The 17,343-nt window shown below is 41.3% G+C and overlaps 1 protein-coding gene across 5 annotated transcripts in view; it reads left to right on the top strand.

Annotated features, from left to right (window-relative positions):
• The window catches only part of Ccdc198 (coiled-coil domain containing 198), a 54,247-nt gene that overhangs the window by 25,185 nt on the left and 11,719 nt on the right, over positions 1-17,343 (top strand). For 2 of the 5 annotated variants that reach the window (XM_012948030.2, XM_045153759.1), the window contains exons 6-7: positions 14,302-14,480; positions 14,932-15,613. In XM_012948030.2, the coding sequence (XP_012803484.2) occupies positions 14,302-14,480; positions 14,932-15,081 (329 nt within the window). In that variant the 3' untranslated portion in view covers positions 15,082-15,613. Of the gene's footprint in view, positions 1-14,301; positions 15,614-17,343 lie in introns of those variants that run through there. The other 3 variants (XM_045153760.1, XM_045153761.1, XM_004649219.2) reach the window with 2 other exon arrangements.

Raw genomic sequence — 17,343 nt, 5'->3', positions numbered from 1 at the left:
TAACACCATTGCTTCTTAAGCTTTTCCAGGAAATAGAAAAAGAAGGAATTCTACCAAACTCCTTCTATGAGGCCAGCATCACCCTGATACCAAAACCAGGCAAAGATAGAACAAAAAAAGAAAATTACAGACCAATCTCCCTCATGAACAAAGATGCAAAAATTCTCAACAAAATATTGGCAAACAGAATACAAGAGTATATCAAAAAGATCATTCACCCTGACCAAGTAGGCTTTATCCCAGAGATGCAGGGATGGTTCAACATACGCAAATCTATAAATGTAATACATTACATAAACGGGTTGAAGGACAAAAATCACATGATCATCTCATTAGATGCAGAGAAAGCATTTGACAAAATCCAACATCCCTTCATGATAAAAGTCCTACAGAGACTGGGAATAGAAGGAACATATCTCAATATAATAAAGGCTATTTATGACAAGCCTACAGCCAACATATTACTAAATGGGGAAAAACTGGAAGCTTTTCCACTAAAATCAGGAACAAGACAAGGGTGTCCACTGTCCCCACTACTATTTAATATAGTTTTGGAAGTCTTAGCCATAGCAATAAGGCAAGAGACACACATAAAAGGGATACAAATTGGAAAGGAAGAAATCAAGTTATCATTATTTGCAGATGACATGATTCTATACATAAAGGACCCTAAAGACTCTACTAGCAAGCTGTTAGAGCTGATAAAAACCTACAGCAATGTAGCAGGATACAAAATAAATACACAGAAATCAGTAGCCTTCATATATGCTAACAACAAACACACAGAGGATGAAATCAGAGAATCACTCCCATTCACAATTGCATCAAAAAAAATAAAATACCTTGGAATAAACCTAACCAAGGAAGTAAAGAACTTATACAATGAGAACTTTAAAACACTCAAGCGAGAAATTGCAGAAGACACTAGAAAGTGGAGAAACATCCCTTGTTCCTGGATTGGAAGAATCAATATCGTGAAAATGGCAATCTTACCTAAAGCAATCTACACATTTAATGCAATCCCTATCAAAATTCCAAAGGCTTTCTTCACGGAAATAGAAAAAACAATCCAAAAATTCATTTGGAATCACAAAAAACCTCGAATATCTAAAATAATACTGAGCAACAAAAAAGAGGCTGGTGGTACCACCATACCTGATTTTAACCTATACTACAGAGCCATAGTAACAAAAACAGCATGGTACTGGCACAAAAACAGACATGTAGATCAGTGGAACAGAATAGAGGACACAGATGTAAGCCCAAGTAGCTATAGCCACCTGATATTCGATAAAAATGCCAAAAATACCCATTGGAGAAGAGACAGCCTCTTCAGCAAATGGTGTTTTGAAAACTGGATAAATATCTGCAGAAGGATGAAAATAGATTCTTCTCTCTCGCCATGCACAAGAATTAAGTCCAAATGGATTAAAGACCTTAACATCAGACCGGAAACTTTGAAACTGCTAGAGGAAAAAGTAGGGGAAACCCTTCAACATATTGGTCTTGGCAATGATTTTCTGAATACAACCCCAATTGCTCAGGCAATAAAACCACAGATTAACCACTGGGACCTAATGAAATTACAAAGATTTTGCACCACAAAGGACACAGTGAAAAAAGCAAAGAGGCAACCTACAGAATGGGAAAAAACCTTCGCCAGCTACATATCTGATAGAGGATTAATATCTATGGTATACAAAGAACTCAAAAAGTTAAATAATAAGGAATCAAACAAGCCAATCAAAAAATGGGCTAAGGAGCTAAATAGATAGTTCTCAAAGGAAGAAATACGAATGGCATATAAGCATCTACAAAAATGTTCTACGTCACTAGTCATCAGGGAAATGCAGATTAAAACTACATTGAGATTCCATCTCACTCCTGTCAGATTGGCCACCATCATGAAAACAAATGATTATAAATGTTGGTGGGGATGTGGAAAAAAAGGAACCCTTCTGCACTGCTGGTGGGAATGCAATCTGGTCCAGCCATTGTGGAAAACAGTGTGGAGGTTCCTAAAGCAGCTAGAGATTGATCTACCATATGACCCAGCTATAGCGCTCCTAGGCATATATCCAAAGGACTCCTCTCATTTCCTTAGAAGTACATGCTCAACCATGTTTATTGCTGCTCAATTTATAATAGCTGGGAAATGGAACCAGCCTAGATGTCCCTCAACAGATGAGTGGATAATGAAGATGTGGTACATTTATACAATGGAGTTCTACTCAGCGGTAAAGAAAAATGAAGTTATGAAATTTGCAGAAAAATGGTTGGACCTGGAAAGTATTATCCTAAGTCAGGTAACCCAGGCCCAGAAAGCCAAGCGCCCCATGTTCTCTCTCATATGTGGATCCTAGCTACAGATGACTGGGCTTTTGCGTGAGAATGAAAACACTTAGAAGCAGAGGCCAGTAAGTTGAAAAGGAGACATAAAGGGTGGAGAAAGGAAGGGAGGAGGATACTTAATAGGTTGATATTGTATATATGTAATTACAATGATTGTAATGGGGAGGTAATATGATGGAGAATGGAATTTCAAACGGGAAAGTGTGGGGGTGGGGAGGGAGGGAATTACCATGGGATATATTTTATAATCATCGAAAATGTTAATAAAAAAAAAAAAATTACAAGATGGGCGTGGTGGCGCACGCCTTTAATCCCAACACTCGGGATGCAGAGGTAGGAGGATTGCCGTGAGTTCAAGGCCACCCTGAGTCTACATAGTGAATTCCAGGTCAGCCTGAACTAGAGACCCTACCTTGAAAAACAAACAAACAAAAAAAATTACATAAATAAATACACAGGGTGACCATGGGGAGGAGAGTGAGAAAGACAGCAAATAACTTTCTTTGAGGAATTTCAGAATGTAGTAGTCTGCAGTCATGTATTTGGCATAGCTGGGGGAAAGACAATAGCTTAATCCTATAATGAGGTGCATCTTTCTACTTACAGATTTACTATTTATCTACTTATGAATAACATGCTCTGCATGCACTGAAATTCTAGGAGCTGAAATAGGAATTTGGGGGTTCCTTGTCAATATCCCAAGGCACCAATAAATTTAGGATACCCCAGATTCTTGTCTTATGAATTTAAAGAATTAAAATCCATAGACCAGAGGGTAAGGTTTAGAGACTTTATTTGATTAAGAGGAGGAAAAGAGGAGGAAATACAAAGAACTCCCACCACGAGCGAGGCAGAGGGGGTAAAGCCCACCCTACGACCCGAATTAGGGTCATTTATTGATTCTGAATGGGAACTGAGCTAACCAGTTTTGGGGCTGAGCTTAACCAACTACAAAGTGAGGATCGGATTTAAACCTTCCAGGAATGCTCCTTTCCAGGGAGGGGCTTGGGTTGTTTATAGAGAAGCAGGGCTAGGGAATTCCTTTAAAGCAAGAGATAAGGAGAGGCCAGATTCTTCTCTGGTCTCTAGCAAAGTGGAGACAAGAGCAGGCCCAAGGACATGGCTGCTTTTTTCTTTTGGAGGCCGGGGGCAGGCACCCCAAACTGCCTCAGTGAGAAAAGGCAAACTGGCCTCTTCTTACTGTTCAGAGATCCACTAAGGAGCCTGAGTCACATGGCAAACAGACATTAAGTCTGTGGGTGCCACCAACAGACACTCTTGCCCTTCGCTACAGTGGCTTCTCTGCAAGGCAGTCCTGTTCGCTGGGCCCACTGTTGCAGTAGATGAGGCTTCTGTGACCCGCGCCACTCACGCCAGGGCCCTGGGGCCCTCTTCAGCCTTTCTCCCCCCCCCCCTCCCTTTTAGTCATAAAGTCTTTTTTTTTAAAGTTTTTAAAAATGTTTTTATTTCTCTGCCTCCTGTACTTGTGGTTCATCTCAAGTGGTTTTCCTACAGTTGCTACATGAGAGACAAGTTGGGTACTTTAGTTGATTTTCCGGTCTATGATTTGGATATGTCAGAATTCCTAATTAATCCATATGCAGGTCCTTGCTGCTATAATTTGATTGCTATTTCCAACCACTATGGAGGGATGGGAGGCGGACATTATACTGCTTTTGCCAAAAATAAAGATGATGGAAAATGGTACTATTTTGATGACAGTAGTGTCTCCACTGCATCTGAAGACCAAATTGTGTCCAAAGCAGATATGTACTCTTCTTCCAGAGATAGGACACTTTCAGTGGAACTAGCTTTTTCCCTCTTGACCGAGAAACTAAAGGTGCTTCAGCTGCTACTGGCATCCCCATAGAAAGTGATGAAGATAGCAATGACAATGACAATGAGTTAGAGAATGAAAACTGTATGCACACTAATTAATGGAAGTCCTAGGAGCCGTAAGAGAGACTTTCCTGCTGGTGGTATCTATGGAAATGAAGTCACCACCACATTAAAATAAAAGTCTGAGATGGGGAGTTTCAGATAATTGAATGCAAATCCTTTATCATATTTTAACTTGTGCAGCACTTGAAGTGAAACACAATGAAAACTTTAACAGAAATTGTCTCTTAATACATTTACAGTCTTGTATTTACCAGCTAAATATATAGGAAATCACAAATAAATCCCTTTTAAGTTTAAAAATATTTATTTATTTATTTATTTATTTATTTATTTATTTATTTATTTATTTGAAAGTGACAGGGAGAGAGAGAGAGAGAGAGAGAGAAAATGGGCACGCCAGGGCCTTCAACCACTGCAAACAAACTCCAGACACTTGTGCCCCCTTGTGCATCTGATTAAAGTGAGTCCTGGGGAATTGAGCCTCGAACCAGGGTCCTTAGGCTTCATAGGCAGGTGCTTAACAGCTAAGCCATCTCTCCAGCCCAGGTCATAAAGTCTTACTGAGGTTCCCGAGTGCTAAATCAGCCCTCTCTTAGGCCAGGCTATCAGCCTGTCACTCCAGGGTCATTGCCACAGCCACCTGATCAGACTCCTCCCCTTAGGTCTTCCCTTACCTTCCTCTGCACTGAATCAGCATTAGCAATGTCTGGGAACTTGATTGGTGTCCCATCCAGGATGGCTGAATTGGGAAATGGAGGGATGAGGCCAGACAATCTGGGTTTAACAACCTTTAAGGTGATGGCGAGGTCTCTAAAGGTTAAGAAACACTGAAGTATCTCTTTCCCAAAGCGTGGCCTGCAGTCCACCAGCAGCTCTGGCTGCTGGGCATGTGTTAGAAAAGCGGTTCTTCAGGTCCCAATCAGAGGTGCTTAAGCAGGACCAGTTCTCAAGACCCCAGGTGATTTTCATGCATATTGAAGTTTTGGAAGCAAGGTGCCAATGGCGGAGTGATGCTATAAAAGGCAAATCTGACCATGGCACTCTCCTGCTTACAAAGCAGTCACTCAGCTAGTCTCCATCAGCCCAAAGACAAAAACTGAACTCCGCGTCATGGGATGCCAGGCCTGTCAGGATCTAGCCAGTGCCTCTAGCCACCTCTCCCCTGGCCACTCTTAGACCCTTCCCTTCTGCGATGGTTTACACTGATGGTCAACATCACCTGTGAGAAAGGACGCAGATCAGGTACTATCTTAGTTGGGAATTAGCTTGAATAGGTTAATTGAAGTGAGGAGAGCCACATTCTCGTGGGCAGTACCATTCTGGGGGCTGGGGTCCCGCACTGTGTGAAGAGGAGATAGCTGGCCGAGCACCAGTGTCCATCATTCTGCTTCCTCAGCGTGGACAACATGACCAGCTACCTCAGCTCCTGCCACCATGCCCTGCCCCCACTGGGATGGCTTTGGAACTGTAAGCCAAAATAAACCTTTCCTCCCTTAAACTGATTTTTTTAATTTTTTTGGTCAGGTGTTTTGTCCCAGTAATGAGAAGATAACAAAGACACCTACACTCCAGCCATGGACTGGTCAATGCTTTCCCATAGACATCTGTGTCCACAATCTCTACACTACACTGCCCACCAATTAGAGTGCCATTAAGTTTTCCCTGTCTGAATTCCCCCAGAGGAGAATTGCCCATGAGACATATCGTTCACACCACAGACTGAGCTGTGGACCAGTCCTATCAGCAAGATGGACTGCTAGAAGAGCTGTAGAAATGCCCGTGGTCTCTGGAGGTCTTGAGTTCTAAAATGCAAAACTGCCAGCTGAAAGAGATTCTGCTTCTACTCCAAGGAACACGATGCTTAATCGATAAGTTAATTAAATAAGAAAAGGCTGAAAAATTGAAAATTGACTTGGGGCATCTATTTGACCTGTGCTCCCAAACCTCAGACTGAAATATGCTTTATTGTTTCATAAACAACTTGTAAAATCAAAATATAGATCAAGCCGGCTGTGGTGGTGCACACCTTTAATCCCAGAGATAGGAGGATGGATGTGAGTTTGAGGCCACCCTGAGACTACATAGTGAAATCCAGGTCAGTCTGGGCTAGAGCAAGACACTACCTCAAAAAAAAAAAAACACAGAAATATATATCTACAAATCTGTATATCTATATCTGTATCTGTATCTATACACAGATCCGCAAAGCAACGGGGAAAAGGCTCTCTCTCTCATCTAAAGTTAGACACTCAGAGCTGTCACTTGAGAACTGGCCTGGAAAACCAATATTGGCCAATGCTTAGGAGAAGATGTGCCAGGCCTAAAGGGACCCAGGGGAGTCTGTGGAGAAGGGTGTTCTCCTCTGCACTCCTGAAACTTTCTAAAGTGACTTCATGCTGTTCCAGCAGAGGTTTATTGAGTGCTCACTATAAACCAATAGATAGGCATGGTGGCTTATCCTGGTAATCCCAGCCCTTAGGGCACTGAGGCAGGAAGTTTAAGGTCACCTTGGGCTTCAAAGTGAGTGTGTCTTTCCTCTTTATTTCAACCTCCCTAGAAACACCCTTACAGAAAAGCCCAAATGTGTGTCTCTTTGGATGAGTCGAAACCCAGCCACGATGGCAAGACGTTGAACCACCACAGGAAGGGAAGTAGCACCATACATTTATTTGATGATGGAGAGATTATAATTCACAGGATCCTGGGACAATAATGGACTGACCTAACATTCAGAAAGTGATTCTAAGCTTCTTAAATGCATCAAGTCCTTCCCATTTGAGCCCTGTCAGGTCAAATCCATGTTCAAGGCCAACTCCAGATAGTGAAAGGTGAAAGTGTTCAGGGTATCTTGACTCAGAGCCCACACACTTACTGCGATGGGAAGAAGCTTTGGCAATGACCCCTTCTTACTTACTTCTTGGCTTGCTTTCCCTGCCTTCTAAAAGTAGTTCACTTCGCTTTCTCCTGCAAGTGGAATGTAACCAAGATATCTCTCTCTCTCTCTCTCTCTCTCTCTCTCTCTCTCTCTCTCTCTCTCTCTCTCTCACACACACACACACACACACACACTCACACACACACAAGCCTTCTGCTGCTAGGCAGGGTCTGGCAATTAAAGTTCCTCTGTACCACTGATTTAGTGGTTCTTTCTTATTCCCCTTTTGCAAGATGGAATTAGAGTTTCAGCTGCCTTGTGAGATAAACCTCAATGTGTGTTCTACTGCCTCTATAAAATGAACTCACCTATTCCACATATATTTTATATATTCATGTGATAAATTATATGTGTAGTCATATATAATTATGTATAGTGCACACAAAGAGAGCTTCACTCTTTGGTGTGCAATTCTGAGTTTTAACACGTTTATGTGGCTCCTGCCCTTCAAGAAGCCGTGATATGAGTACAGTGGGAGGAAAAGAACCAAAATTGGAATTAAAGTCCTTCACTGAGCCCCGACAGTGCGTTCACTAAATGTCAGCTCCATGTGAACAAGCACCTCTTCCTAGAATAGGGTCCGGCACATAGTAGCCTCTCAATAAGTACCAGCCATATTTTTCTGCAGGTTAATTTTATAAAGATATAGCCAAATTCCAATCACTTAATCCCTGTGAGCTTGTGTTTTCACATCTGTAAAATGGGAACAGATACAGCCTGTCCACATATGGTTCATGTAAAAATGACCCTCATATGCATATATACATACATTTATAAAATGTACGGTTCCATGTAAATGAATAGGAATGTGAACAAGAATTGAAAACAACGGAATTGATGGTTTTTAATAAAAACACCAAATTCTTCAGAAAATGTCACCTTAAATTCACCATTTCAATGTCATTTTCATAATTACAGTCTTATCAATCTACCTGAACTACAAAATCTCTAGGTTTGGGGTGTTTTTTTTTTTCATGTTTGGGGGGAGGTGGGGAGGTTCTCTTATCACTGCAAACAAATGCCAGATGTTTGTGCCACTTTTTAGGTCTGGCTTTACATAAGTGCTGGAAAATTAAACTATTGGGCTCTGTAAGCTCTGAAACATCTTCCCTAATGTTACAGTCAGGTTCACATTGATGGTAGAAATCACCCAACCAAGAGCAGCTTTTGGGAAAAGGTTTATTTTGGCTTACAGACCTGAGGAGAAGCTCTACAATGGCAGGAGAAATGATGGCATGAGCAGAGGGTGGACATCACCCCCTGACAAACATAAGGTGGACCATAGCAACAGGAAAGTATGCCAAACACTGGCATGGGGAAACTAGCAATCATACCCATAAGCCCACCCCCAACAATACACTTCCTCCAGGAGGCTTCAATTTCCAATTGCCATCAGCTGGGGAACCTAACATCCAGAACACCTAAGTTTATGAGGGACACCTGAATCAAACCACCACATTCTGCTGATGGTCCCCATAAATGGCTCAGATTAGAAAATGAATAAATAAACAAATGGCTCCAGGAGGCTATATGTGATGTAAAATACAATGCATTCAGTCCAACTTTAAAAGTTCCCATAGTTTTTATCAATCCCAATGATGTTCAAACATTCCCATAGTCCAAGATCTTTTAAATGAGCCATAATACCAAAAAATCCCCCCAAACCCATAATGGCACAAAATAAACATTCACACTGCAAAAAATGGCATTGGGCATAGCAAAGAAATATTCAGCCAGTATAAGATTGAAAACAACCAGAATAAACACCAAACTCTGTAGCTTCAAGACCAAAAACTCTAGTCAGTGAAAAATCTCCAACTCCAATAATTCTAACCAGCAACAAGTCTCTGGTATTCCAATTACTCCCCTCCAGCTAGGCTACTCATAGTCCTGGAAAACTTCATTGGGGCTGGCAGCTCTCCTTAGCCATTTCATGGTCCTAGCATCTCCACTGGGTCTCCACTGCAATCCATGCCTCATCCTTACGGCCCCATGGGGATCTTCTTGCAGGTATCCAGCAAACCTGCTTCATACTGCCCATGGCCATTCCCAAAACACAAGACCACGTTGCAAACTAAATGCCTCCCTTTTTCCTGCATTTTTTATATTCCATAATACCAGGTAGGGTGCCAATTTGTTAATTCAGGGGAGAATAAAGCCAACTTTGAAGAACAGGACACTCCTTGAGCACTCAGGCCACTACAAAAGAGTCGACATTCTTCCTGTTGCCCCAGTGCAGGTCAGATGGCCCAATCTCAAAGGTTATAATCTCTCAAACAATTTACAGGTGAATGGGCAGCAATTTAGGCCAAAAGACTTCATTTTATTTGTGCCATATCCCTCTGCTCACACCAGCTCATTTCTTCGCAAAGCAACCCTGCACAACTTCTCAGGACATGGGCACAAGAGCAAGCTTCTCACAAAAACTGCTCCCCAGTCCAAGCAAAGCTCTTTCTCACCCTCATAAGCCAAACCCCACAGTCCATAGTTCTTACTGCATTCAGGTCTTTCAACTCTAACCAGAATGGTCCATCAAGCTGTACTTACAGCACTGCAAGGCATCTCTTAGGCCAAGGTTTCAAATCCTTCCACATTCTTCTTGAAAATCAGCTCCAAAATGCCAAAGCCACACAATCAGGTGGCAACCTCACTCCTGGTACCAACTGTACTGTTGCAGTCAGGTTCACATTGCTGGTAGAAATCACCCAACCAAGAGCAGATTTGGAGAAAAAAAGGTTTATTTTGGCTTACAGACTAGAGGGGAAGCTCCACAATGGCAGGGAAAATGATGGCATGAGCAGAGGGAGGACATCATCCCCTGGCTGATATAAGGAGAGTTACATATCAACAGGAGAGTGTGCCAAACACTGGCAAAGGTAAACTGGCTATAGCACCTATAAGCCCATCCCCAACAATACACTGTCTCCAGGAGGCTTCAATTTCCAATTGCCATCAGCTGGGGAACCTAGCATCCAGAACACCTAAGCTTATGGGAGACTCCTGAGTCAAGCCACCAAACCTAGTTTTGTTTTTTTTTTAAATACAGCTTTGTCTGTGAACTACTGCAAAGTTATAGTTTGATATAGTGATGATACATTTTCTAAAACACAATAAAATCCTCAACTACCAGCAAGCATTTTTCATGTTTTATGACCTTTGTGCCACCTAAATCACTCTTCATTTTTCCTCTACACTGGTATTTGTTGCCCTTTCCCTCTTCCAGTAAAATTTACTCTGGATTTTTATACATTTCCTTCTAGACTGTTTGCTCAAAACATGCTTAGGTTTCTAAAAGTTGTGTTTCTTTTTATTTTTATTGTGTTTGTCTATAAACACTAGAACAGCAAACATAAAAATGTAGCAAGTAATGAGACATCTAGCTCTGATGTTCTCAAACTTTAATGCTATGCACACAAAACTATGGATACAGTAGTCTATTAATGACAAGAATTGATTTTCAACTGAATATGTTTCACATACTTAGTTTAGACTGGAATAATCATAGCCCCAAGAATGTTGTGAGACGTAAGCTATCATTAATATTATATTAGGTCCCATACCATTAACAGATATTTTTCTTTCTATGTCAAAGCTCCTACCTCTAGTTAGGTATTCTAGAAAAATTTTTGTTCTCAGTCTGAGTGATGCCTCTGGTGGTTCTTGCCTCATTCTTAGAACAGAGGTGATTCATTCACATAAGTTCCAATGAATGAAGTCCTTCCGAGGTCCTAGTCACCATTATTTCTCACCTCATAACTTTCTGATTGTTCATTGGTTTGTTTATTTATTCATTTTCTAATCTTAGCATCCATCAGATGCCAGGCATTGTGTGATAAGTATAATGATATGGTAATAAGCCAGGTAAATGTGGCTACTGGCTTGTAGATCTTTCCAAGTGCATACCGTGAATGAGATGTTTAATGGCAGTATAGATATGTTATCTAACAATCTATGGGGTCAGGGAAGGATTCCATAAGGAGGTAACAGTTACATGAAACATGAAGGATCTGGATAAAGGGACAAAAACACATGTGAATATGAGGATCAAGGATAGAGTTCAAAACTAATTAATACCAGCATGTCTGAAAGCCCTGCAGTAGGAGGGAGAACAATAGATTCTAGACACTGGAGAAGAGGTCCTGAAGGTAAGTAGAGATGATTCTAAACATCAGGAGGGGTCAGATGACATGGAGTCTTGTAAGTCATATTGCAGATTAAAACCTTCAACCCTATCTTGAAATCAACTGGAAACACTGATAAGGCTTTATGTTTTTGAACATGATTCTGCATGGTGAAGAATGGTTTTAGTGGGCAGAGTACAAAAAAGATGTGGGAGGATCAATTATCAGGACTTAGAAGTAGCATAAGTGAGAGATAGGATGTGGAACAAAAGGTTAAAGTGAGGACGACGATGCAGAGAATGATCCAAAGGTGGTATGTAGTAGACATAGTTGGCAGAGTTGGTGATAGATTCCAAGGGGGCACATGAGAGTAGGAAGGACAGGTAGCTTCCTAAGTCTCTCTTGGATGGTGAGGCACATGTCTGGGGCAAAGGTGATACTCTTTGCTAGATTAGCAGAGCAAGTTTGTGAAACTGACACATTGGCAGGTGGATATGAATGTGGAGGTGCCCAGTTTTACAAAACAAATTGTGGGGGTTTGATTCAAGTTACCCCATAAACAAGTGTTCTGAACACTAGGTTCCCAACTGTTGGAGATTGGGGAATTAATGACTCCTGGAAGCAATGTATTGTTGTGGGCAGGTTTATGGGTGTTACATCCAGTTTCCCCTTGCCAGTGTTTGGCACACTCCCCTTTTGCTGTTGTCCAACTGATGTTAGTGAAGAGGTGATGTCTACCCTCTCTCTGCTCATGCCATCATTTTCCCCTGCCATCATGGAGCTTTCTCTTGAGTCTGTAAGCCAAAATGAACCTTTCCCACCCCCCCCCCCCCACAAGCTGCTCTTGATTGGGTGATTTCTACCAGCAGTGCAAACCTGACTGCAACAGTAAAGTCTGCCATGGGTTAGAAAAGTGCCCAAGGCTTCAGACATTAGCCATAAGTTATTTGTCAGGGCTGTGCAAATGGGCAATACTGATCATAGGGATATTCTAGATGAGAACAGGGTATCTTTTCTCTGAGGCTTCACCAGTGAATTATAAGACATGCTTTTGGGCCTGGAGAGATGGCTTAGTACTTGTCTTCAAAGCCAAAGGACCTGGGTTCAGTTCCCCAGGACCCACATAAGCCAGATGCACAAGATGGCACATTAGTCTGGAGTTTGTTTGCAGTGGCTGGAGGTCCTGGCATGCCCATTCTCTATCTACCTCCTCCTCTCTCTCTCTGCTTCTTTCACTCTCAAATAAATAAATCAAAATTAAATTAAAAAAAAAGAAATGCTTGATTTTCATACATAATAGTATATAACCTCAAAACTCAAGGTTTTAAATAAAATATCCCAAAAGATTTAATCAACAACTATCATTCAGATGAGTCAGTCTGCTTCATCCTAACTAGGGAGACTTGGGGCTTTGACCGAAGATTATTTTCCTAGCGGAGAAGTAGTTGACTGATCTCTCTTGAGGAAAGCCCTTGCCACATGGTGCATTCTAAAAGGAGGGGAGACACTGCTTAAATACAAGGCTAAAATGAATATATATAAGCATATCAAATCCCACATCAAATGTTACAGCTCTTGTTACAAAAGATATAAAGCAAAGTAGAAAGTGTGACTCGCTCCACTTCTCTGGGCCATACATCTGGGGCATGTTCCAGGCATCTGTATCCAAAAGGCTCACAGGGCATGCTGACAGGAGGTCAGAGGCACATGGAGATTAGAAATTAGTTTCATGTACCTTGCACAAAGGTGTCCAATAAAGAGCAGCACCAGGCAACATCACCTACCCAGTACCTTTGTCTACAATGTTTGATCTTAACAGCCACAAACAATCAGAAAGGCCCAAGATTAGGGTCCTTCTTCAAAATAATTGATCTGGACCCTACAATCCCAGTGTTACAAAAAACTAGGAAGAAAATGGAGGAAGAGGAAGAAACAGAAGGGAGAAAGACAATATGGGAAAATTTTGTGAGAAAAAAACTTTGGAATTTTTTTTCTCTAATGGTTTGTTTATTCAGATACAGAGAAGAGGCAGAGAGAATGGGGGGACCAGGGTCTCCAGCCACTGCAAACAAACTCTAGATGCATGAGCCACCTTGTGCATCTGGCTTATGGGGGTACTGGGGAAGCAAATGTAGGTCCTTAGGCTTCTCAGGAAAACACCTTAACTGCTAAGCAATCTCTCCAGCCCTGTGGAAAATTTTTTTTAATTACAGATAATAAAAAATAATGACTAGGTGCATAGTGTTAGATCACTTACCTAGCATGTACAAGATCTTGGGGTTCAATCCCCAGCACCAAAATATATAAATATAAAGGAAAAAATGGGAAAGGTTAGATTGGAGCAATTATAGATATTTGAATATGGACCATATATTAAATATTGTAATATTAGTGTAAAATTGCCCAAGTTTGATACTTTTACTATAATTATGTAGGGAAAATGCCCTTGTACTTATTTGAATTTGGAAGGAGTGACTTTGAAACTAACTTTTAAGTGATGAAACTGAAAGCAATATTATGGCGAAATGTTGCAGATGGTTTGGGTATATATGTTTGTTATACCAGTCTTATGACTTTTGGAGCATTAAAAAATTAATAATTAAAAATGTTTATGCTTGAGGAGATATCATTTTAGTGTGTGTGGGTGTATAATAACCTCAAGTAGGCTATCTCTAATCATAAAACCTTAAGCATTTTGTTTAAAAATTATTGTTAAGGAAAAATTAAATTCAAAGAACATATGGGCTGGAAAGATAGCTTAGTGGTTAAGGCACTTGCCTACAAAGCCTTAGGATCCAGGTTCAATTCCCTAGTACCCAGCTGGCTTACCTGCACAAGATGGCACATGTGTTTGCAATGGCTGGAGGCCCTGGCATGCCCATTCTCTCTATGTATATTTGCCTCTTCTTCTCTCCCCCCTCCACCCAGCTTTCTCTCTCTCAAATAAGTAAATTAAATATTTTTTAAAAAAGAACTTTTAATCTTTTGTAGGAAATTCACAGAATGAAGAATTTTTGGAATATCAAACAGCGAATGATTATTGCTCCAGGAAAATAGGCAAAATGGAAACATGGCTCCGTGAGCAAGAGGCTCGAGGACAGCTTCTATGGGACAGTTTCAGCTCTGACTCTGATGAGCCTGGAAAAGACGAAACAAGACCACGAGCACTGGTGAGGACCAGGACCGAGAGAATCCCACTTTATGATGAGTTTTTTGACCAAGAGTAAGAATGCTACCCTAGATAGTGAAGGCATGGAAACCTTTGATTTTCCATGAAAATCCTTCAAATTTACATGTGAATTACTTTGAGGGAAGCAAGGTCCTTTGAACACAAAGGATGTCATCTAGAGTCTCTTGGTTAATAGATTTGCCATGGAGGCTGCTCACTATGGTTGTAGGATGGTCTCAAAGCTGAGGGACTGAAACAAAGGCCAACTGATTGCCTCACCTCTCTGTGGGTGGCTTAGTTCAGTGAGGTGGTTCATCTGCTGGCCTCATGATATTTCTTAAAGTTGACATCAAATGATAGCTAGGACTGGAGTCCTGTGGAGACTCAACTAGGACATTGGGACAATTGGACCTTTCCCACTTCCATACAATCTCTTCTTTTGGTCTCTGCAGCAGGGTAGTGAAATTTTCTTCAAGCCAGCCCAAGATCCCAAACATCCCACAAGGAAGAAATTGAAGCTACCAGTCTTTAGATATCGAACCCACACGACACTACTTCTACCACATCCTGTTGGTGAAAGCCATCGGCCAGATGCTAGCTAGTGAAAAGAGTCCACAGAGTGGCATGGACCCCCACAAAGTTTCCATCTTTGAGACTTGTCACAACACCACACTTTAAAAACAAAAAACCAACTTTTTATTGACAACCTCCATACATCAACAAGATGTGCCTCACTTGTAATCCCCAGCGACCACCCTCTTCTAATGCCCTGCATCCTCTATATTCCCTTCTCTGCATACCTGCTTCTTCCCAACTAACTCCTCTTCTAGTTTGAGGCCATTGTTTCTTCTTCATGTTATGCAGTTCTTATGCAAGTAACAACAGCCACTATGAGGTCATAAATGCAGCAACCACTTTGTGTCTGGCATGCAGTGCTCCAAACACTCCTCCCATGTTTTGACTTTCACATTCTTTCAGCTACCTCTTCCACTATAATCCCAAACCATGGAGGGTATAATAGAGATGTCTCATTTAGTGTGGTACATTTATCTGTCACTTCTGCTCAGCCCTTTGGTGAGTTTCAAGTCTCCCCAGTAGTCACTGCCATCTAGAAAGAGAAGTTTCAGGCTGAAGAGATGGCTTAGCAGTTAAGTGCTTGCCTGTAAAGCTTAAGGATCTCAGTTCAAGGCTCAATTCCCCAGGACCCACATAATCCAGTTGCACAAGGTGGTGCATGCATCTGGAGTTCATTTGCAGTGGCTAGAGACCCTGGTGTGCCCATTCTCTATCTATCTATGTCTTTCTCTCTGTCTCTGTCATTCTCAAATAAATAAATAAAAATAAACAAAAAAATTTTAAAAGAAAGAGAAGCTTCCCTAACCAAAGTGAAAGCAACATTAATATATGGGCATAAACATAAACACTTAAAGTGTAATATTTCATGGGCATGATATATCCATTTAGCAGGACACAAATAGTAACTTCTTGCCTAGAGCTTATGACCTTCTCAGCCATAGGCTTTTGACTAGGCTTTCAGTAGCAAGCATAAATTCTCTCCCATGTAGCCAACCTCAAGTCCAATCAGAGCATAGCATGTTACCCCCATAACAAAAATGCCACTATTGCATGACGGGCACATCTTGCCTGACAGGCTAATTGTGTAGCTTCCAGAGTCCACTACTGATTAAGACTACTGATGGCTTTTCTACCCCAGCAGCCTGCATGGCACTCTCCAGCACTGTGACAGCTAGCCAGCAGGGAGGAGTCTTCTAGCTCAGCTACAGCTTGACTTCTCAGGGTCCTGCAATTGAAGCAGGCCCACCACACTTTTAAATGCAAGTTAATACCAACAGTGTTGACTCATGTCTGCAATCCCAGGACTCAGGAGGATGAGTCTGGAGGAGCATGCTATGAGTTCAAGATCAGCCTGACCTACACAGCAAAGCTCTATGTCAATCAGTCAATGATCAGTAAAGGTAAATTAAATTATATAAAACAAAAGAGATGTGAGAGTACACTTGATATAAATGAAAGTTTTTAAAGAAAATCACCTGTATACACTGGACACTTAGACAGGTAGATGACTTAGGCCACATTTTAGTGAGTTTCCCACAATGGAGAGGCTTCAAGAAAGCAGTGAGATAATAAAAGGCTTGAAAGGTCATAGTCAATGAAGGCTTAGAATGAAAGTTATTTAGCATAATTGGATTGGGGAGATGCTAAATGGTTAAGGGCTTGCAAAGTCTATCAGCCCAGGTTTAATTCTCCAGCACCCACATAAAGTTGGATGTAAAGTGACACATGCATCTGTGATCCCTATGCACCTAAAGGCAATGGGAGGCAGGGCCAGAGGATCCTCAGCTCATGTGCCAGCTAAGCTGATACTTGTTCACAACCTGACTGTTCATTTGCAGTGGCAAGAGACCCTGTCTCAAAGAAAGGTGTAGTACAAACACCTCAGAGTTGTCCTCTGACCTCCACACATGCACCACGGCATGTGCACCCATAAGTATACACATATATGCAAACACACAAATAAATAAATAAAATGCTTTTCAAAGTGAAATAAAATTACTTGCTTATCATAACAAAAAAATCATTTTAAGAATTAAATAAACTTGCAAGAATCTAGTAAAACTTTTTAAAAAGCAGACAAAAGCCTCCACTGAGAAACTTTCACAAAAAAAAAAAAAAAAAATAGAGGAACACATGACTTGAATTTGGCATTCAGTCCATTACATTAAGACCAATCACTAAGATAAGAAGCCTGAAATGTCAGGGAATAAACATTTGGTTCTTCTCATCATGGAAAGTTATGAGCGTGTCCCTGGGCCTGTGAACACCCAGTGCTTTGTGCATGCATG

The sequence above is a fragment of the Jaculus jaculus genome, chromosome 7 (genome assembly GCF_020740685.1).
Source record: "Jaculus jaculus isolate mJacJac1 chromosome 7, mJacJac1.mat.Y.cur, whole genome shotgun sequence".
Classification (NCBI taxonomy): Eukaryota; Metazoa; Chordata; class Mammalia; order Rodentia; family Dipodidae; genus Jaculus; species Jaculus jaculus.
Note: the sequence above shows the minus strand (reverse complement) of the source record. Positions and strands in the feature narration are given on the sequence as shown.